We start from the raw sequence: 24323 nt of genomic DNA, 5'->3' as shown, positions 1-24323 counted from the left end.
GGGAAAATATCTAGCCATTTAAAAGGGAAAACTGATATATCAGGACTACAGTGTATTTGAGTAGGAAATAGTTACAACAAGCTACATACTTCTAAATTTTTAAAAAAAATTTTTTTTGATTATTTATATTACTTTAAAAACATAGTGAAGCAAACTAAATAAGCTAAAATTCCATTGACTTACTACCCATTTTAGATAACTACTAAGGTTGTATGAATCATTTTCAAATCTATCTCCCCCTTTATTCTTTTTGAACTAGGATATTTTAAAACAACCAAAAATATATTTTTCCTGAGAACACTTCAGTATCTCTGATACATGAAGGCTTTTTTCCTTTTTTCCGTGGAACACATTTAGATTTATAGGAAAATTAAGAATATAATACAGAGAGTTTCCATGTATGTAGTGCCTAGTGTTATTAATATCTTCCATTAGTTTGGTGAACGTGTTGCAACTAATGAATGCTATTGAGAAATCATTATTCGGTTACTTATCATTTCAATGGCAACAATTCACTTGCAGGAAGAGTGTTTTTCTTCCAGGATTCGCACACTTCATCCAGTTCAAACGTTGTGCAGAGAATCAAGCTTTTACTCTCCTCCCTTCATCAAGCCTCCCAGCCTTTCCCTAAAGTATAAATTGGTCCCCAAGTGGACAAAGTGGAATTCAAGTCCCTGCTCTTGGCCATTGCCATATTTTATCCTGAAACTAAGAACAAGGGATAACTTTTTTCCAGTAGGAGCTCATGTGCTGGGGTGAAGAAAGATATGTGTGGGACAGAGCGCTTTCCCGGGAAAAGAAGCTCTTCGCCATGAACCTGCTGTTTAAAATTCATCTGTAAGTCACGTGCATGAAGGCAAGAAGGAAAAGCAGTGGCCCTGAAACAGAACCCAGGTCCACAGAAGCAGCAGGTCACGGGAAAAGAAAGGTTTGCAGGCTGGATTTATTAAAGTGCAGGTCACAACCCCAAGCCAGTGGTCCATGAAATTGCCATCTCTAGAGCTTCCTAGCTAATGGAGATACCCAGCACAGAGTCACATAGGAGAAAGGTTGAAAAATGCCATATTAAGGACTAAATTGATATCCACTGACTCTGGAAAGAAAATACAAGGGGGATAACATCATAGAAGGGCCTTTGGCTCTCTCACCAGCCCATCTAGCTAACTTTAATTCATGTAGGACCTTCTCCAACTTTAAACCGAATTATCAAAAAGTGTTACAGTGACGAACAGTGAGAAACCCTGAAGGAGCCAATATGAGCATGATAAATACTGTTATTTCCAAAGAAAATTTCTCTAGCTAATACAGAAAGGTGTGCTGGGATGGAATTTATTTGCAGTGCTAAAATAAATGGAAGTTTCCTTATTTTCATAAGTGGATTGTGTTGTCCCATTGATGTGCATTGCCAATTACCTCAATTCAGACTGAGAATTACAAACTGGATACTTTCCTAAGGCAAAAGAGATGTTGCCAAAATAGATAGTAAACAGTTATTGAAGTCTTACTATGTCCATGCTACTTTATTCACATTGAATGTTCACCAAAAAATAGTCTATGAATTTGCAAGGTAGTCACTATTGTTCTTATTTTATAAATGAGGAAGCAGAGGCAGAGGGAGCGTATTCTGTTCAGTCACTCAGCTACTGACTGTAACTTCTGAAAAAAAAAGCATGCAATCAACCAAAATTACTATTACATGGACATCTAAAGTCCAAACTATGTCTAAAAACAAGAAGTTCTTAAGACAAAATGTAGATGCATAAATCAAGTCTTCTCCTACAGACTCTGCCAGCTCTTTTGTATTGAGAACATGTAAGAGGAAAGGAGCTGCTCAACAGAAAAAAAAAACTCATAACAAAAATGCAATGAGAATTATGTAAATATACTGATGCCATTAGAACCAAACATTATTAAATAAAAAGAGCTGGCATTCCCAATTATTTGTTTGTCAGACTTTTTTTAGTCTAAACCTTAATATAATAATTTTTAAGATTTAACATGATTTCAAGTTTCACCTGAGAGAATTAAACAGAGAAACCAAAATGTATTTTTAAAAGACAATGGAGGAGAAATTTTCCACATGATCAATTAAAAATCTTTTATGAGGAATTAATAATTAAAACAGTATTGTGGCAGTATAAGACTACACAAATAGATTCATGCAAAGCATAAAGATAGTTTTTAAATGTCCCTAGAATGTATAAAAACTTAAAACATAGTGTTTTTTAGAAACATCAAAAAACAGAGGGTAAAGAGTAATAAATAGTATTGAATCAACCAATTGATTAGTCACAAATATCTAATTGTTAAAACTGTCCATATGCACAATAAATTTCAAAAAAGTACACAAAGAAACAATGTATAGGAATTGAGAATGAATTAAGAATGAGTAAAAAGCAACAGAATAAATCACAGATTCAAAGATAAAATGTTTTCTATGTGTTCATTCTTAAAAAGTATAGCTAGGTTGTACAGCTTAGTATGGTCAGTGTTCTGGGTTCAATTCTCAGCAAAAAGCCACACAACAAACTGAACAAATTTTTTGTATTAAACAAGATTTACCATATACATATAATGTATGTATAATAAGATTTATACATACATATAATATGTATGTATCTTAATCATTCCTCATTGATGTGTTATTAGAAATAACAAACAACAAAGCAATTTTAAACAAAAATAAAAATTGAAATTATATACACATTTTCTTGCTTTTTCTCTCATTGAAATGAGATTCTTATTTCATATAATATATCCTGATTATAGTTTCTACTCCCTCTACTCCCCCCAATTTCTCCCCAACCACCCCTCCCCTCCAAATTTACTCCCTTTCTGTTTCTCATTAAGAAAGAATGGGTGTCTAAGAGATAATAACAAAACAAAACAAAACAAAATATAAGATTAAGTAAAAACTCTCATATCAAAGTTGGACATGGCAACCCAACAGAAGGAAAAGGGTCCCAAGACCAGGCAAAAGAATCAAAGATCCACTTGTTCTCATAGTCAACAGTCCCATGAAAATAGTAACTAATAGTTATAATATATACATTGAGGGTCTGATGTAGAGCCATGTAGGCCCTGTGCTTCCTGTTTTAGTCTCTGTGAGCACATATGCATCTTGCTTAGTTGTTTTAGAGGGCCTTGTTCTCCTGGTGTCTTCCATCCACTTTGGATCTTACAATCTTCTGCCTCCTCTTCCACGAGGTTCCCTAAGCTCTCTGGTGAGGAATTCGATGGAGAACTCCAATTTAGGCTCTCTCTCTCTCTCTCTCTCTCTCTCTCTCTCTCTCTCTCTCTCTCTCTCAATAATGTCTAGCTGTGGTTCTCTGCACCTATTATCCTCTGCTGCTGAAGGAAGTCTCTCTGATATTAGATACACATTTTCATCTATGAATTTAATCATTCTCCCTCCCACTCTATCTTCTATTCTCTCCATTGTTGTTCTTCCAATAGCTACCTACTCTAATTAATTGCCCATTTATTCTTCCATACATTTTCATAGATATGCAAACTAACAAATATATCTTCTCTTTCCTCTCCTTTTAAAAATGAAGTTTTACTATGCTGTACATTTCTTAAGTATTCGTTTCATTCATTATATTTAGAGAGTCTTATATATCAATATATAAAACACTGTTTTTCTTTTAATATTTTCTTCTGCCAGGCACATAGTTTCCAATATTTCTATGTCAAATTTTACATATATAATCATATGTTTATATATCATGTATTGTGTATATACCATGCTGCACATGGTCAATCATGTCTGTATAATGAGTTCCCTAAACCTGAAATTGCTAGGTTAAAGGGTATGTATGTTTGCAATTTTGAGTGAGATTGACAAATTGCCTCCCACTGGGACTCAAACCAATTTAACTCCCACCAAGAATGTGGGAAATTGCCTGTTTCCTCCAGTTTCCTGTACTAGCAGTGATAGTTAAAATATAATGATATGACTAAGAGGTATATGGTTGTGGTAGAATGCTTGCTTAGCATGCTCTATGCCCTGGGTTTGAGCCCAACAGTGAAAAATAAAGATAATAATAATAATGCTTTATGACTATAATAAAATCAGATCATATACATTTCTAGGGGAAACACCATAACTCTTTAAACCTTTAGATCAAAACAACTTCACTTCCTCGGAATTTATTCTAAGGAAACAATTAAAGTGCATAACATGATTTAGTTATAAGGATTTTGTCATGGTTTTATTTACATAAATTTTTTAAAAGTTAAATACCTTCAAGGTTAAATGTTAGTGACTGAATGAAAGCAAACCTTACCTAAAGCCTCAGGGTTAAATGTTAGAGACTGAAAAAAAAAATCCTCCCAATGTAAAATAAGCATATAATTCAGCGACTATAAAAAAAAAACCCTCCCAGTGTAACATAAGCACATAATTCAGCGACTATAAAATTTATTTACAGCTATTTTCTAGTTAAATACAAAAAAAGTTCATACAGTGTGTACTACAAAACTCACACTTTTGCCTTGTCCTTTGGAAATGAATAATAACTCTAGGATTCCATATCTTAGCAAAGTAGCTTTCCCCATTCTTATAATCTTCATTTTTAATAAAATCACATGTGAATTTTAGATTGTACAGCTCTGTGTAAAGTGATTTTTTAAAATAAATAAAACAGATGTTTAATGGTTTTATACATAATTCAGTGAACAAATATGATCTAGTCTCCAAAATGTTCCAAATACAAGGTAAGAATAAAAAGAAACAATCTCAACATTAAAACCATTGAAAATTTTCTCATTAATTAAACAACATTGGTATTGTCTCAGGAACTGAGTAGAATGTCAATGTGCCTACCCTGATATAGAATTGTGAATAACTTAAAGTCTTAAAATATTACCAAAATTTTCATTTTAGTTCACTATTGACATGAAATGATTTCATATTGAGAAACCAATAAAAACAATCATAAAAGACACTAGGATCCTACTTCTCCCCAGAGAGCAACATATTCCTTAAAAATTTTCAAGTAAAAGCAGATACTATAGTGTACTCACTACTTCTTGATATTAACAGATGTGTCTTCAAAGATGTCAACAAATTAAAAAAATCACCATTTGTTGAAAGAGCTCTTGTATGTCCATAATTTCTAGTATGTCTCCATCTCTCTTATGTTAGCACTGGTGAACAAAAATCTCTCAGATACAACATGTAATCATGTCTGTTCTTGGGCAACAGCAGTCATAGAGAATGGAGGGTAGATGGTAAGAAAAGGCATTTAGACCTATCTAGGACCCACAAACAAGTTTAGAATTGGGCCTTCACACAAATCAGATAGATATCAACATGTGACAAGTATAAATAGAATCAGAAGAAGAGAACAAATTTACATTTTTTGTCATCACCTTATAGAGTTTTATATTTACTTTAGTGGTGATAAGAATTTACATAATATTACAGATTTTATTCTCAGCTTTACTATATAAAGTTCTTCCAAATCCAGGCTTCAAAGCAATCAAATATTTTAATTTCCTGGAAATTCTCTCCTAATCCAATATCTTTCATCATCTCATCACAAAGAAAAATATTAATTTTTTTCTTTAAGTCGCTTCATAATTTTTAAAATTCCAGTAATTCTTCCAGTGAAGATAGTTTTATATTAAGAGACTTACAAACTGGGTCAGGGGGTGGAGGGTTCCTCTCAATTTATAGTCCCTTCTGTGCCATCACACATGAAAAGTGAAATTGATCTCTATTTCAATAAAACAAACTTACAGTTCAAATCTAAAGTCAAGTAGTTAAATGACTGCACATAAAAGAAGTACAGCCCTGCCAGGTGGTGGTGATGTGTACCTTAATCCCAGTACTCAGGAGGCAGAGGCAGGTCGATTTATGTGAGTTCGAGGCCAGCCTGGTTTACAAGAGCAAGCTCTAGGACAGGCATCAAAGCTACTGAGAAACCCTATATCAAGAAAAAGAAAGAAAGAAAAAAAAGAAGGAAGGAAAGAAAGAAGGGAGGGAGGGAGGGAGAGAGGGAGGGAAAAGAACGGAAAAAGAAGTACAGTCCTAATGAAGGCTATAGTCCCCACTTATGCAATAGGCAGTCTATATCTTTAGGTTGCAAGTGTTTTCCTGCAAAAAAAAAAAAAAAAAAAAAAAGGCAAACACTTCATTCACAATCTGGGTAGTGCCTTGCAGGTTTCTCTTCTATTAGCTTTGGGGTAAAGTGAAAAGGGTAAAGCATCTGTATGTGGTTTCTTTGTTCCATGAGAATTTTTTTCATAGTATCTCTAGATATCTATAGAGATCTACTGAAGTAAACATTTTACAATTAGATTGCCATGTAAAGGAAATTAAGTGTTCAAACTGTGAGAAAACTGTGTTTTGAATTTCTGATATTCAAAATGGCACTGCTAGTTAGGGAAGTGATCAAATGATTTCGCCTTTCTTAAAATGGTTGAAGCCATTCTGCCTTACTGAAAGATGTTTGAATTTTAAAATTTCAGCATCCAAATGACCACCAACACATAAAAGCCCTCTCTTTTGTACAAAATTGACAGGCTATCATGTTATAACAGTCTTATGTTTCCGAATTAAGGAACGGAGACATGAAATCAAACAATACAGAATACTACACAAACTACCCATTGGATACTAAAAGGCGTGCTGACAAACTCTCTGCCTAAAGTGGTCCTTGCCTTTTTTCAGTATTGAAAATCTGTACAGGTTGCAGTTAACAATTACAATTTTAAAGCTTCTCGTCCTAAAAAATACAACTTAAAACTTTTAAACTAAATGACTAAAGCTAACTAAAGCAATTTACTCTTACAAAAACACACATAAGGGTATAAAGAAAGAAGAAAATGTTTTTCCTAACACTATTTCCCATATTTTAAAGGTGAACATTAAAGAAAAGCATGAGCTTTTTTTAAACTGACTGTACAGAAATATATAATTTATTCAAATGGAGTATTCCATTATCAGAAAAAAAATCTTATGTTGATTGCTCACAAAGACACAGCTAGATATAAGGGAACCACAGTGGATAACATTTTTTTCTTTCTAATTTGATATTTACTTTGGGGGTAGTCAGGAACAGGGTCTCAGTTTGTATCTCAGGCTAACCTGTACCTCACTGTTAGTGCAAGTTGACCTTGAACTCACGATCCTCTTGCCTCTTCCTCGTAAGTGCTGGGGTTACATATATGCGAGTCAATGCCTAATTCATAGCTCTAATCTTATCCTGAGGTTTAGACAGATCGCTGCAAGCTAAAGGAAAGTGTATGGAACAGTCTGGAAGGAGGGAACAGGATGGATGGAAAGGGTCATTGTCAAAGAGCCACACGCAGGTTATTTAACATGGCAATCTAACATGTATTTGCACATTTGCGCATTTGCATATTCATTTATGTCCAAGTGCTTATGCGTCTGTGTAGACGCCACCATCGAGGCTGCTTTCCCCACCTCCACAAAAGCATGAGTTTTCAATGTAATCCTTTGTCAGTTATCAATTCAGAGAAACCTTAAAAAGAAGAACTTATAAGAGGAAAACTGCCAAAATTTGATTCAAAATGAAAATAAGAAACATATTTGTCCTAGGCCTCCTCAAAATAACTTATACAATCTGTCTATGTCATCTTTTGGTCTTAATACTCACTGTAGAGTCTAGCAGCTATTTTTTTTTAACTAATTGACTTTTTCCCAAAAAAGTTGCGTGTTAAATTAAATGTAGAAAATTTGGAAAATCAGTATAGTACACACACGCATACGATACCCTAAAATAGACATCTGTATATTCAATTTATATAAATTAATGATTGGTAATATCTCTCTCCACTTCAAAACAATTGGAGCCAATGTGTATGTGCTGTTCTCTTTACTGTTCTGTTTCTTTCAAGTTACTATTGATCATGGGCATTTTCCTCTTTCACTAAATATTTCTCGTGAATTATTTTATGCCCCTCACATTATTCTAACAAATGTGTATATATCAAATCATTTACATAAGATGGTACTTGACTATTCCCAATGTCCTATTTCTATCAGTTATACTGAGATTAACACCTTGCAACACCATACATTTCTGTGCAAATCTAAAATTATTTCCTTAAGATAAATTACAAAAGTAGAAATAGATATCATAGGTCTGTTAATATACACTGCCAAACTGCCCTCAAGAAAGACATGAATTTCACTGATTGTATTCTGTGTCGTAGTATATCCAAGCATGCCCTTAGCAGCCCTGAGTATTGTTCCTTTTTTGATCTTTGTTAATCTTATAAGTAAAATCTAAAATCTCCCTTACTAAATTATTCCTGTGATTGTGATTCCTTTAGGTGATAAGTTGGTGAAGATAAAGTTGTGGAGATTTTACCTTGTATTTTATCCACTTCTTTATTACTTGATCTTTTAAGTAATAAGCATGCATCATTTTTGCAATTAAAATTTAATGTCATTCCATTTCTACTATCTGCTTAACATAATTAAAATATTTTCATATGCCATGGCTATTATCTTATTGCTAAGATAGCAGTATGTTCACATCTATTGCCATCTTACAGCTTCTCTATGAAAATATCCTAATGCTTGCCTTTTTATTGATTTGTATCAGTTCTTTTTATGTAAGGATATTGTTTAAGTGTCCCTTGATCTGAGATGTCACCCCGACTTTCCTAAAACAGTCCTTCTTAATACACATGCATGACTTATGCTTTCTTATTTTTCCATGTCACCATCTGAAATTATTTATTTATTTATTTGCTTCTACTCATACATTGTAAACTCTGTGGGGGCTCACTTTTATAGCCCCAGTGCTTTGAGTAGTGACTAGCATGTCATATGCACACTACAAATATTTGAAGAATTAATTAATTAATTAATACAGGTTCTAAATCATAGAAGCAGAACAGATTAATAGTTACTTGAGGTTCTGTGTGGGAAAAAATAGGAAGAAATTGGCCAAGCAGTATGACGTTTAAGAAAAATGTGTTCTATGTTTCATATGCTGAAGAGCCATCGTAGTAGACAACACTGCCTTCGTACTCCTAACGTTTGCCAGGAGGGTAAAACTTACGTGTTCTCACTATTTTAAAAGTGACATTTGTATGAAATGGTGGATACATTAATTAGATTGGTTATGGAAATTATTTCTCAGTGTATATAGACACCAAATATCAAGTTATATACCTTAAATGCATAAGAATCCCATTTACCAAATAACTCCAAAAAAGCTGTAAAACAAATTTAAATACATTTTCTTGATTGCTGTATAAACTTAAAATATTTTCTCAACTTATGTTTTTTTTAATTTATCTTATGAATTTCTGAGACATAGACTTTACTAAATTCTATATATAGTGACTCAGAGCTATAAGTATTTTTGGTTTGTGCCTATTTCCACTTTCTTTTCATTTTCAAAAGTAGATACTTGACTTCTAATAATTTTATCATTCTCATTTTAATTCTTTAAACTGTGAAGATGTTTATTTTGTAATATAATTGAGAATATTTTTGGTAACTGACTACATAGCACCATCTAGTTACATTTCTTTTTGCATCACCAGTGATCACCTAAGCTATGAGGGTTGGTGCTTGCAAGCTTTTCTATTTCTCAGAGCTGAGTACAAGAATAGTAAAGAAAAGATTATTACAAATATTTATTGGCTGATGAGTGGATGGATGTTTTCAAGCCAAAATATTTTTTTTGAAAAGAGTATAGCTACTAAGCAGTACTTCCATTCACTAAATTCTAACCAAACCATCACAGTGGGCCAGGTTTTATCTAGAACAAGTGAATACCCTGTAAGAACTGGGCTCTTTAACCACTAAAGAGCTAAATTCATCAGTAGCAAAAGATATTCACTAAACAGCAGACGCTGTACAAAGGGAATGGTATACAATTGGCAAGCCTCCCAAAAGACTCCTAAAAATGATTTTTCAGAGGTTTTCTTTAGAACACCACTTCCTAAATTGATATCCACTGACTCCCCATACCCTAAAGTAGCCAGTGATTCTCATAAGAAAAAGACTGTCTTACCACAAACAGTGTACCAAATCCTACTGAATGTAATTTACCAGCCTACAACACGGATTGGGTTTAATAATTCTGGACTCAAATCCAGTGTGCAAGAAAATCTACCTCATTTTTTTTGGGCTCTCAAATAAAACCCCAAGTTCCCCGTATTGATTCTCTAAGGCTAAGTTAGCCTCCTCCTATGGACTAAAATTAAAAATAACAACAAAAATACATTTTTATTGAATTCTGGCTCTTTGCTGATAATCTATAGCAAACAACAAAATGAGCAAAGCCAAACTGAACTGCCTATTGTGCCAACAAATCCCACAAAGAATGACAATCGGTGAAACATATTGTTAAACATGAATTGTAGCTAAAATATTTATCTCAGCTGCAAAGTATTAAAATGAGAAAACTTTCCAAGTGGAAGCTTCAAACAATTGTATTAGAAGTTGCATAATTTGGTTAGATTGACCTCAGAATGAAATAAAAAGCTGCTTATTCCATTATGTTGGCCTTTGTCAGTATAAAAACGTAGATAATTTATCAGAATACAAAAAAACCTTTCTCAAAAACATCTAACTTTGAAAGGAGAGCCTACTGAATCCCAGCTTATGAACATTTAGGTGCGGTGATAATCATCAACAGAATTCATATGTACATGAATCTGTCTTCTCTGCAAAATCCTAGTTGGGCAGGCAGGAGTAGTCCATCTCCTATTTATTCCTAAAATAAGTACAGACAAAAATGAAAGAAAATGAGGGCATTCATTGCTGCCTTTATGGAAGAATTGGCATGTACTGAAGGACATACTTGAATGATGAAGGCATTGTATTTGATACCCAATGCTGATTACACGGAGAATATGCTATCCTCATTTAAAAGCTACAGAGGCATGCCTACAGTGTCACTAGCCATAGATAAGCTCCTTACCCTCAATATGACCAACAAAGTGGGCATTAACATCAATAGACTCAAACCTTAATGCAGTCAGCTTTATGAAAATCTTCAAACCAATGCTGCAGAAGTCCATACAATTGTTCTGAGATTAATGAGAGACTGGAGATACAGTGACCCAGTTCCTTAAGAGATTATTGCAGATTTGGTATTTAGTATTTGTTTGGTTTCTGCAAAATTCTTGATGTTTTTGATTCTGAATTCCTTACTAATAACATGTTTCAAGAAAGCAAAACTCCTTTCTGTGAGGTTCTGAATTTTGTTTTACTAGCCCACTTCTCCCTTATCACAGGTCTGTGGATTGCTACATTGTCATCTTTGAGGTCAGTCACACTCTAGAAAGAACTGTACTGAGGATGGAGTTTCCCAGGCTCAGAGAGTTAGGAGGACAAAAATTTTGCAAATTCCCAATACATTTTTTATCAGGTGGCCCCAGCTATGAGGATATGCACAGTCACAAACCTTTGCAGTTCTGGGTTTTTCTCCACTTGCCATGATCTCTTCTTGAGGGTACCTGATGATCAAATGTAAATCATGCAATAATACCCAGTGTCCTAGCCTTGATAGAATGCCAGCTTTTAAGAGCTCTTCTCTATCAAGTCACCACGCAATGCAAAGTTTGTGAAAATAAAAGCAATTTCTTTTTCTTTCTTCTTCAAGTATACCCATACCACACTGCCACGGCAATGAAGCACGCCCCACTTTTCCATTTCTAAAGGATTACCAGTAGAGGCAAAAGCTTGGTGTTTCTTCTGTGAAATTTGACATTTACTTCTAAAAAGCTATAACTACTTCAAATTGTTTTGCAACTTTAAAATCACACTATAAAAGGGGGAAATTCATTATTAATACTGATGTCAACATGTTCTCTTTCCGAAGCTCTTAGGAACAAATGTGACTATCACCTGAAAAGCGATACTTGAGAAAATGGAAAAGCGCTAATTGAAGAGGTGATCAGTATAGCAAAAATCACAGTCGATGCCAGTCATAGGAGTACAGCGTGCCCGTGTCTCCACCACTGTCTCTGTGACTGGCAACACAGACGAGAAACTGTCTTCCAATAAGTCAACAAGCATTACCTGTAGCCAAATGCCAACATCCCTCTCACAGGTGTCAATTTCAAATATTACTGTTGAAACACAGATTTTTAGTTATTCAAAAATGTCACAAGGGTTAAACAATACCTCTGACTATAGGCAGTCTGCCTACTCCGGCATCCTCATCAGAAATGGTTTCACAACAAATTACCTATACATTTTGGTAGTCTAAATCAGTCAGACTTCTTGAAATCAAACTATGGGCATTAATGAGGAAGAGAAGGGTTTTAAACAAAGACAAACTCAAAATGGACAAAACAAAAAACAGTCCTCAGGAAATAATTTCCAAAGAATTAAGCCTATTCATTCTAGGATATACTTAAGCAGAGTCTCACATGCAGCAGTGACTATTTGACAGCCTTTAGCTCAGAATTCTTTTTTTTTTTTTTTTGGATTTTTTTCGAGACAGGGTTTCTCTGTAGGTTTTGGTGCCTGTCTGGAATTCTGAATTAAAAGTAGTTCCAGAAAAGTCTATCCTTGGCCTCACATTTGGGTGATAGCATTGTATTTCTCATATAGGCAATTAGAATAGGGTAGGAGAGTGGAGAAGATGGCTCAGATGATCTCAAAATCATCCGGGTGTCTATGATCAGCCCATGCAGGGAATCCATTTTGTTCAGAGGAACAAACTACAATAAGAAAAGAGGTGCCCTTCATGCTCTGGAAATCAGATTTAGGAGCAACCAATCTAGAAGGGCTGCCGCCGCCAGGGCCAGTTACTGGTGGTGCTGAAGGGGAGCAGCTTGCCACAGAATGAAGGCCAGATGGGCCCCAGTGGGAGAAGCAGAAAACTGGCCACCCTGGCACTCAGAAGCTTACTGAAGCATCAGAGGACTATACACATGAAGACAGTGCTTAAGCATCTGACATCAAGAAAGCCTGGTGCTAGTCCACTAAGGCTGAGCTCAAGGTGCACACCTGCTTGACACAAACTTCTTGTCTCCCTAAATCCCAAACACGTACAGGTCTCAAGCTGTTCCTAACACTGGTTGTCTGTCAGTCTCATTTCTTTTGAAAATCCATTCTCCACTTTCTCAAATCGGGTAAAACAGACATTATAAAGGAATCCTTTCGTATTTCAAGGTAATTTTGGGGTTCTACCTAATCCAGGAAGTCGTCATTTTACAACCTAGGGGGAAAAGGAATAAACTCAAGAAGAGAAAGTCAAAAGAACTAAAAACAGTCCAGGCAGGTTTGTGCCATAGGCTTACTAAGAGTATAGCTAGAAGGGAATGACTGAACTAAATTTGGGAAGCTATACATTTTTATTTCAATTTTTTTAATCTGTAGAAAATAAGAAGTATAAACATTTGCTAAATCCACACAACGTGTATCTGTCTAGTCTGTACTGTATATTTTTAACCATTACATAATTGCATTTTTAATTAAGTGAAATGAAACCAGGAGTTAACCCATGAGCATTCGGGAGCCGGTTAGCTTCCAAGGGAATAAGGAATTTGACCCAGCTATCAACACTTACGTAAATCTTGACATGGTAATGAGCCCGTTTTAAGCAAACAAAATACGTTTAAAACTCCAGACTTCCAAAGGAAATCAGTTTAGAGCTGATTGTTCATATTGTATTAGGATCCTTTCCTTAAGAAGGAATCCAACCGAAGTTTCTTTAAATACAGAAGACCACCCTGGTTTAGATAACAAAGGGTCTAATTTGCAAAACAAACACTCCTTGACTGTCAACTTTTTAGGAATACACTTACCAACAGAGGCTTACCTCTAGATCCTCCGAAGAGGTCTGTTGTTTTTCTGTTCAGAGGGAGAATGCACTTGGAAATTGAAGACCTACTATAAGCTGCAGGCAGTCTAGTTTGGCTATGAATATATGCGCCTGGGCAAGTCATTTGTTTTAGGGTAAGAGGAACTGGGCATTGAAGCTAGCTCGCTCATGTATGTGACTGAAATATATTCTTAGCCCCTTTGTTTTCTTTTTATTTTGAGATGAGGATTCAGTGAGTCGCTTAAGGTGGTCTTGAATTCACTCTGTAGACCAGGCATGGCTTGAACTTGGGGCACTTGTGCCTCAGGCTCCCTGGAGCTGTGATGACACAGCTGTGCCACCAAGCCCAGGACATTTGCCTTTTCTGTAACTGTATTGTCTTGACCATGGAGTCCCTTTCTGATAACTATTCCAGGAATTCTATGGAGCTTTGTGGCGGCAGCCAAAATTTTAAGCAAAGCACTTAATGGGAGCCAAAAAGGCTTCTTCATGGGAACCCAAGCTCCTAGGGCTGACAAAGCCCATCTTACCAGTGACAAGACTTTTGTTCACCATTCCTCTGGGGGACACAGGGAGGCATGAGCACACTGGAAGCTGGTGAACCCACTAAGCAGCCTGCACAAAAATCACTCCTCATATTCAACAGGAAATGAAACTTAAAGAGCATTTCCCTCTGCAAACAACCAACCCTCCGGGACTTTCACTTCAAACCTCTCAATTGTTTGAAGTAAATGAAGCACACGTTAAAGGCCAGTCAGCCACACATCAAGATATCCTCCAGCCTCTTCTCCTTGGGGGAAAATGGCTACTCCAGCACCGGCCTCCCACCTTTCAGACACAGAGCTCTTATACAGATGCCTTCATTTAGCCACATCTGAGACATTATCCAACCAAGCCTGGCCTCCCCTAAACCAGGGGTGGTCAACATCTGAAAGCACAAGCAGGTATCTACTGCAGCGCCATGAATGAAAGACGCTATCTAGTTTTGGCAGCAGGTAGCTCCACCTTTTTCCCATTCCTCTAAGTCCTTTGTAACTATCTCCTGCATGCTAAGTTTCAACATCTAGGTACAGTATATGGACTCAAAAGTAGTTCAGGGCAAGTTTAGGGAGGAAATGGGACAGCCCTTTCACTTTATAAGTCTGACTAACAGAAGAAAAGCAGGTCAGACCACTATGATCCTGCGATAAGAGGAATTCCAAAGCCCCAGAGCTTTCTCTGGAAAATGTCCTGCCTCCAGATCCCTGGGGAGAAAAATCTCAGGATCATTAGCAAGCACTCTGGCTAAGCTCAACTTCAGGGAAGGTGTACAGGGAGAGAGATGATCTCTCAGGTAACCAGTTAATTGCCAATAAGGAATGATAATAATAAATTAGCAAATACTAATGTAAACTAACTCAGTTCTGCAGCAGTTGCGTGGAGACGACAGAGGAACAGTTTATTCTGGAACACATCTTGCTGACTGATGCCCGCTGGGAAACACACTACCTCAGCTAGTTGTGAAGCAGGCCAGTAAACATACAGTAGGTAACGAGTGGCCCAAGAATATCCACTGGTAAAAGTACAGCCCTAGCCTTCTGAAAAAGTCAAAGGCATTTGGGGAAGCATTGTTTTCCTCTGCTTCATCCTGTAGCCTCAGGATTTATGTTGACCTTTGACTTCAATGAGTCCAAGATACCCTAACAAGGAAGCATTTTTTTTTAAAAAACTAAGTTCACTGGAGGAAAGGTTTGTTGGTTTGCTTTAACTGCAAGTGATACTGTGCAGTATCCATACTTACAACTAGCTTCATCATCGTTACCAGGTTTCTATTGCTTTTCTGGATCTGTTGTCTGTCTTGACTGGTTTGTGGTTATCAACAGCCCAAAATTTTTCTCAACTCATTACAAATCCCTAACTTCTTTGTTTGAAGGAACAAAGCATGCTGAGCTATTTCTTTTGTTTTCCTTCAAGGCCTAAATGATGTTTTATTCTCTGTATTTTCCATAACATAGCCATGCACTCAAACAATTTTGCAGAATAGCTGGAAGCATCCATTCCCACCTGTCACACATATCCTTGTTCTTCAGATTCTTCCTCTGCTACATTACTACTTATATAGCTGTTACACCAATAACTTGTGTAAAGCAAGCGCACACAAACACACAATTTGGATGTTTCACACCAAAGATGCAACATTTTGCCAGGAAATGGTTTCAACCTAAAACTCAAGGAGAAAATTGAAGGTTGTGGGTAAGTTAAAACGGAACAGAACCCCCGTGAATCTATGTGGGAGCTTTGGAAGTTTGTGTACTATGCACCACGCACAATTGGCAGCTCCAAATCATTCAGCATCAGAAACTAAACAGTTAAAGCATTTCACAAAAGTTAGATCTATTTGGACCACCTCACCTACCCTGAAAGCAAAAAAAAAACAGACAGACTCTACCCAAATCTCCATTCTTCATAGGAAAAACACGAGGTCTATTTGCTCCCTCTATTGACCAGAGCCACTACTGACCAAAAAGGGAATAAAAGAATGCCAATGTGCAAAGGAATAACATTTTCTAGAAACCAAAAGCATTCACTATTCATGCTTACATCCACGTAATATCAGAAGAAAACAAAATACGGCGCATTAAGGGATTCACAGAATAAATTTACATATTTTCAGAAAAATATTAACAAACTAACAAATCCAATATCTTTCTTCTTTTTCAACCTCCTTCTTTTTTCTTCTGTCTTCTACACACGCACACACACACACCTCATTCTCACATAAAGTTGATAAACTAAATAAACTAGGATGCCAAGGAATGTGAATCTCACCTTCTAAGTTAAAATACTTCAAAGGTGCACAACATTACTAATTCTAAAAAAAAAAAAAAAAAAAAAAAACCTTCTGCAAACAGCAAAGATACCTTCCACTTTACCTCCTCATATTTGCATATAAAACCATAAAATTGCCATAGCTGGCATCCCAAGCAGCAGCAGAGGATGGGAAAGTATTCATATCCCATTCTGTAGGAGGCTATCTATGAAGTGCAAGAAGCTAAGTTCCAATTCTCTAGACAAGTGCTCTACTCCCTTTACCTAACCTACCTAACCACATTCATATTCCTTTTTTCATGTCCTTAGACCTGACAACTTTCAAAGGTAACCAGGCGTATGGATGAAAAAGTCACCCTCAGAGCAATTAGTGGCAGAGCACCAGCTAACATGCACGTAGGACTTAGTTTGAGTCCCACCACCCAAACAAAAGCCTGAATCAATTCAGCACCAAGCCTAGATAGCTCAGCATCTAATTTACATAAAAAATAATATAAGGCTTGCTTTGGAAGGAGAAGTACTAAAAAGCATACAAAAGAACAAGTGGTCATAGCTATCTTTTTGATGCCTGCTTGGCCGTTGAATCCTTTGAGTGTTGTTGGTTCCCTAGCTAAATTGTGAACTCTCTGAGGGCAGAAGTTTCTTTCCTCCTAAACTTATCTGGAATCTCCAAGCTACCTACTACATAGCGGGGACACTGTGCCTTACAAAAATACTTAGTGATTTCATGAAATGGTGATCCATTTCTACATTGGTGGAGTAGAAGCAGCAAGGGGCAAGCACAGTAGTTCTGAGTCTACTTACTAGTCTAACTACTATGCCAAATGAGCCCTATTACCATAGAAATAATAAAGGGAGCGTATGTCATAAAAGGTAACACAGCAGAAGAATCTAATATAAAGTCACCTTTGGTCCCAATCTGAAGAGTAAGAATGTCACATATGTTTAGGAGATGAACATCGTCCAGAATTGAAATTGTATTATTTATCTGTTTCTCTTAAGCTGCCTAAAGGCAAAGATCAAGTGTTTTATCTTTGCATCACTAGCAAACAGCAGATACAGTATTTGACAAAGTCAAACCATGCAATAAAGCTAGTTGGTTGAGTTAATGAACAAACAATAATGGTTTCATGAAATAATATAAAAGATAATTTTAGTGTCATGACTTAAGAATCATCTATTTATTATGTTATAGCACTTATCACTCAGTACTATATTTGCTTAATAAGTGAATTGTTTCCTGAATGGATTAGTTAATTAATGAGGAAAGTGTAAAGGTAGGACATATATCAGAACATTATTATTCTAGGAATCTTACTGCACAATATAGCAGCATTTAATATCCCATATTGCAGACTATCTTTTTGCATGTTGACCTTGTTATAATGTGAATTCATTGCATTCATTGTTGGTTTGGTTTGGTTTGGTATGGTCTCTGGAACTACAGACCCTACAAGGAACCTTACAAGGAACACGCACTCAACAAATATCAATTGAATAAATGCACCAATCATTCCTGTTCTTCCTGTCAATGTTGAGTGGCTTCTTGTTTGAAAGAAAAGACGTGTCATTTTTCCCTATTCAAAGCTTCATGGTGGATACAGGTTAAATATCTTGGTGGATGTTTGGCTATGAGCCCTCCAGGACTACGTACTGGAAATACACATGTAACCTCAGTCTAACCCCACATACCAGATCTGTTCAATTTTGTTGGACAAAGAATAGCTGGCTTTGAGGGTCAGGGAAAGCAACAGAACTGAGACTTTAGCTTTCTAAAATTGTTTTATCGGGTCCTTAGGAGAAACTCAAAAAGGACACCACGATACTAGGTGAACCAGAAATCATAGTTACTATCTCCTGCTTCTTCCACATATTCAATAAACATCATGGCTCCCTTTTCTCAGGAACTTGAATTGATTATAAAATAATCACTAAATCTTCAGGATTCAATACTTCTTTGTCCATTTCCCTGAGCAATAGCAAACCAGCAATGGGATATCAATAGTAGTATTTTTTATCTTCATTGTTCAATGATCACTATGAATCAATAGTCTGGTTACACCACCTTGTAGGTATTAATTACACAGAGCCAGCCTAAATTCCTCTTTGGTTATAAGAGCCTGGAAAGACAGACGCAAGTGAATAGCCTGTTGCCAATGGTGAATCTCCAATTTTCAAGTAAAAAATTCTACCTTTTTACAGACACCCATTAACCACAGACACTCTTTACAATTCATAATGCTTTATTTTTCCTTGGAAAAACTTTCAATAATAGATGTACTGACTTTTTTTAGCTGAGGAAACAGAGACTCAGTGAGGTTGCATGGTAAAGGGTGACTCCTGAACTCAAAATCTTGGTCTATTTGACTCCACTACAAACCCTTACCCCCCAGTCTCTGTGACTGAACTATTAGTGGTCCACAGTGTCTCCCCAAGCAGTGTATGACTGAGGCCCTAGCAGTATTAAGGGTCATTAAATCATTAATACTTAGAAGTAAGTTCACATGAAATAATACTAGACTTTCAATAACTCGTTGTTTATATAATTAGGTACTTTAAATGCTGGTGCTTTTCTTGATAGTGGATTATTATGAGTTTCTCATTAGAAATACTGCTTTTCCATGCTACTAATTCTGATAGGTACCATTTTTCAGGAACTAGGAGACACAATGTAGCAATGCAAATGGTCCTAAGCACCCTTTGCCATACAAAACTAACACAAACACTAAGTCCATTTTATGTTCACACCATTGCCTAGGTATATCAGTGTGAATCGTTCCTAAAGGCAGAAAGTACCACTCAAACACCAAGAAGTACAGAGCAAGGTGTTCTACTCCTCCTTTCTGTGTGGATCTTCTCTTGGAGGTTGAACAAGTTCCTCAGTACCTCTGAACCTTTGTTTCATCTTCCACCAAAGAGAAATCTATCAAGGTATCTGATTGCGAGTTCTTAATGAGATGGTGCTTGTACTGGTACACAGGAAAACTGTTGGGAGGCGCTTGAAATCTACGAAATTGCTTTTGTAATGACCAGAAGGAGAGCATGCCTCCCAGTGTATCAAATTTCTATCCAATTCACAGAAAATGAAACCAACTTAAGGACTTGTTTTTAGCCTTCTTCTCAGCCCCCCTCTTTCTGACCCTTTTACCATCACTGGTGTATCACCATACTCTCCCAAAAGAGTTCAACAACCAACAAATATTTGGCCTTATTGTGTTTTTTTTTTTTAAATTCCTCCATGAAATCACCCAAACTGAAGCAAAACAATTGATTTAAACTCATGGCTACTTCACACAATTGTTCACATTAGTGACAATTTCAACATCCTCAACTGTCAAACGATATTACCAGAACTGCTAAGAAACGGCAATGTGACTTTTTAAATTTAATTGCTCGTATTCTTTTAGCCATAGACTCAGCAAGCTGGTAGAGAACAGTAGTATGAGAAGAGAAAAAGCAAATGTGGGAGTGGCTTTAGGACTCTGAACCACCAGAGGAAATTGGAGTTGAAGCATTATAGGGTTTCAATCATTTTCAACACTGCTTGGCAAGCCGAAGCTGCTTTAGTCTCCAAGCTGGTGCCACTGGCTTTTGAGCATGCATACTTGCAACAGGTGGAGCAATATTTTACCATGCTGGGACATTATGAAGGCATGTAAAGGTTCAGATCATTTGAGTTTAGATTCCCAACCCCACCCCTTACACAAAAGCCCTCTATGTTAAATCACTTTTGTCCCAAAAGGCACTATTACCAAATACTGCGTATGGAAATAGGCGTAGAGAAGGAATATGCCTCCAGAACGGCCCATGATAGGGCCTCAAAAGGAGATCTGGGAAGACCTCACAAGAGCTCTTAGCTGCACTCACCTCAGGCAGGGGCACACCATTGATGATCAGATCTGGCTGCTGGGGACCCTGGCTGTTGAAGGAGTGGTGGTAGATGTGGCTAGCAGTAGTGTTTCGGGTATTCTGGTTCTCCACATTCAGGAAAGTGCTCTCAGAGCGACGGCAGCCCAGGGGCAGTGTCTGCTGGTGGTAGTCGAAATAGTTGAGGGACGAAGTAAGGGAGGAGCAACTGACAACATTCATCTTGTCTGTTTCCTCCACATCCCGAGGTACAAGGCGGATGTCATTCTTACTAATTTTTTTCTTCTTACTTGATTTCTTTTGATGCCCATAGGAGTATTCAGCGATTCTATGTGACAGAAAAGGCAGCACGAATAGATAACACCTTCCCAGACCATATACTGATGAATAAACATTAAGCACCCCAGAGGGTTGCACCCCATCTCTGTTCCAGCTCCTTATTCTGGTGCATTACATCATCGAGTTTCTCCCTGTGCTTTTTGCATGCAAAAACAAGCTGAGGGCCATGAAGTCTTCATAGTAAATACGCTAACGTCCCACCAACCCTCCCAAAGAAATTTCCAAATTTTAGATTTGGAATTTTTTTATTGTGAGTGGGGGATATGTGGAAAGTTGAGCCTATGGGAGAGAGCATGAAAATGCTCAAATCTGATGCTTCCAAGGAACCCAGAGGCCATATTGGGTGAAGTAAAAAGTAAGTGCCAATTTAACATAAAAGGAGATAGAGGGAAGTAAGAAAAGCCCTTGCCCCTTGCCACCACCTCTAGGAATTTGCAGTGTGGCAAACATCGTGGATCAGCTTCCTCTGCGATTAAACTGATCACTTTTAGACTAGGGTAGAGGTTCAGACCCTGTCCTCCAACAGCTCCTAGCTCTGCTCATCCACACCCTCCTCCCTGCCTTAGCCCAGCTCCCTTCTACTTTCCACCCTTCCCCCTCCGCTCCTAGAGAAATCTGATAGCCAAGCCCATTTGAATGAGGGGAAAAGCCTTTTTACCTCTTTCCCCTTAGGCTCACTTTCTCCTCTGCCTTTTTGTCTTGCTGCTCGCTAATGGGAGAAACCGAGACGCAATGCAGACACTTGCTGTTTTGTCCTTTTATAAAACAGCCGAGGAGACAAGTGATGGTTAAACAATTACTGCAAAGGAATTTAAAGGTTAGTGCATTCAGCATCCTTCTCCATTCAGGTGTACCTACAAGCAGCTGTGCTGCAACTGGAACATAAAAAGCTCAATTTAATTAACACTGACACAGACCCAGGAACGTGCACCAAAGACACCAAGCATTAAGAGACTTGTCAAAAGAAACACATTAAAATTAAGTCAGAATCTCAATGTCATGTATTACTTTGCACATAATAAATTCAGCTTATTAAGAATTCAATCTCTAAGCAATAATCAGCAAAACAACAAGGTTAATAAATAATACAGGTTGGACTTTACATGAGAAAGAGTGTGTCTGTATTCTCACACAACAAAGCTAATTGTCAGAAAACAACAAAACAAAAAAGAACCCAATTCAAGCAACAATTGCAGATCATCCCACAAGTCCCATAAATGAATGCATTTCAGGAAGAGGTCCTACAGGAGCAAAGAACTAGAAACCCCTGCCTAACTACATACATAGAAAGACAGGCTCCTGAACTTTAGGATTCTAAGAAGTCTGAGCAGATGGAGAGTTTGCATATCTACTCATGTCCACCAAGGCAAATTATTGCTCTGTCCCTGCGACCTACCTAGAGCTAAGCAATTTATTTCACCTCACCCTTTTGCTCTCTGCCCAGTCTAACTTAAAATGATGGCAAATTGATGATACCGAGGCTGAGGAACAGATAAAATCCCCCAAACCTCAGGATCAGGGTTACATTTCTTTTCTAATCTGTTTACTGAATCAATGGGAAGTTCTAATCATTTTGTTTACCCATGATGGGTAAGTTTGGCAATGCCCCATCCAATTATTCAGCTGAGGCATTCATTGAACAACCCATTCTGTATTGACCAATTATTTAATTAAACTGTACTTCATTAATTGCAAGCCATAGCAGTGAAGAGTGCTTTACAAAATCCACATTTGGGTGAAGTTGGAGAGCACTGAGATTTGCACTTTTTTCCCCCAATTCAAATGCTCTCTTCCCTGTTTAATGATCTCCCTGGCAAGCTCTCAGAAAGAGCTCTTACTTCTAGTCATATATCACCAAGAAGTGGCAAACCCTTCAATATCTTTATTTCAAGCTGATTTCCTTTTCATCATGGGAAGGGTCTTGTGCATTTACTTTATGCTGAGAAAATGGCTTAAAAAGAGTCTCCTCTATCATTATCTCCATATAAATAAAATTTTATTGACCCTGCATTTTTTATCTCCTATAAAAATCACCATTGGCAGTCACAGGTTTCAAAGGTAAGAGCAATATTAATTTCCATTTCTCCCATCTGAAGTGACTTGGTACTGAAGGAAAGAAAAGTCACGGCCATTTCACCAGTAACAGGATTAAAGCATTTATGAGGCATTGCAGCTGCTCTTTTATGGCACCTGATTGATATTCATGTGTGGTTAGCATTTGTCTACTAACTTGTGTAATGCAGAGAATAGTAAAAGGGAAACAATAATTGCATGGCTGTTACATATTCAGGGAGCTCTGATTCACAGAAGTGTGTATTTCAGATGGTGTCAGATACAAATCGGACCTACAGGAACATATTTTGACTGATTAACATGCAAGCACAGATGGCACAAGATACAGGGGCTGTGGAGGTGTGCTGAAAACACACACAAGCACACACACCTTGGCTGGGAATAGCAGCACCATTCATTTTCAGCAAAGTAAAGAAAATAAAAATAACTTTTTCAACTGTTTCGATGAGACACTGCTGGAAAAAATTATATGCATTATCCTAAGTAGGATTCTAGAAATTCTTAGACTTATTTCTTCTATCAAATTGCAAGAAATCTTCAACAAGAAACTCTAATGTGTTAAACAAGACTTTTAAAAATATTACATTTCATGCCATTCAAGTTTCTACAGATCTCCTCTCTCTTCTTTTTCCTCTCCTCTAGTTTCCCCACCCCCACACACATCCTACACACACTTCAGAGAAACTGTAACATAATAGCCCATAGTGACATCCACTGGTAGCGACCAGATCTTAATACCACAGCACAGCCCCACATTAGAGAAAAACATAGCCAACTCCAGAAGACTGCTATTTTTACAGAAACATCTGGATACAGTCTTGTCTCTTATTGGGATGTTTGGTCTTCACACACCAACCAAGCAGATATTTGAAAACATACAGATGCCTGACAGAATTTCACTTTGTATAGCCAGATGTCTAGGGACTAAATACAAAACAAGCCAAGAATACTCTAAAAACCACTAATGACCTGCTTCCCCACACACTGCTTTCTCTCTTCCTCCTACTCTCTTTTTCCCATCATAAACTCTCACTCCCCAGCTCTCTCTTGAGTATAACCCCACAGCAGGACAAGGCAGTTGTCAGTACTCCATCTCCTTTCAGCTCTTTTCTACAAAACACCGTGCTCCAGGAAAACCAAGCCCTCAAATCATGATGCATAGAACTTTTGCTAAAAATATGAAAATCTGTCTCTCTTTAGCTCTTCCTCCCTCCCCTCCCTCCCTCCTCTCTCACTCTCGGATTCTCCCTCCCTCCACCTCTCTCATTTTTTTCTACCTTAACTTCATGGAAGACAGCTGTGCAAATTTTAAAATGATAATTGCTTTTCTGCTCATCATCATTATGTGACAGAATCCATTCAAACAGTAAATGATTGTCTTCCAGCAAATTGTCAGATCAAAAGAATTGATCAACGTGGACTGTCACAAACTTTTCACCCTCCACAAAGAAGCACTGCGAG

The 24323-nt window shown here is 37.1% G+C and overlaps 1 protein-coding gene across 4 annotated transcripts in view; it reads right to left on the bottom strand.

Moving 5' to 3' along the window:
• Nucleotides 1–24323, bottom strand: part of Pcdh19 (protocadherin 19) — a 104500-nt gene that overhangs the window by 76221 nt on the left and 3956 nt on the right. For 2 of the 4 annotated variants that reach the window (XM_050127283.1, XM_050127282.1), the window contains exon 2: nucleotides 20451–20778. The exons of 1 other annotated variant lie outside the window; for it this stretch is intronic. In XM_050127283.1, coding sequence (XP_049983240.1) covers nucleotides 20451–20778 — 328 coding nt within the window. Of the gene's footprint in view, nucleotides 1–20450; nucleotides 20779–21447; nucleotides 21589–24323 lie in introns of all 4 variants that reach the window. One more of the 4 variants, XM_050127285.1, reaches the window with a different exon arrangement.

Source organism: Alexandromys fortis, unplaced genomic scaffold (assembly GCF_014885135.2).
Source record: "Alexandromys fortis isolate MF-2015 unplaced genomic scaffold, M_Fortis_MF-2015_v1.1 scaffold_241, whole genome shotgun sequence".
Taxonomy (NCBI): Eukaryota; Metazoa; Chordata; class Mammalia; order Rodentia; family Cricetidae; genus Alexandromys; species Alexandromys fortis.
The sequence above is the reverse complement of the archived record's forward strand: the minus strand, read 5'-3'. Positions and strand labels throughout refer to the sequence as shown.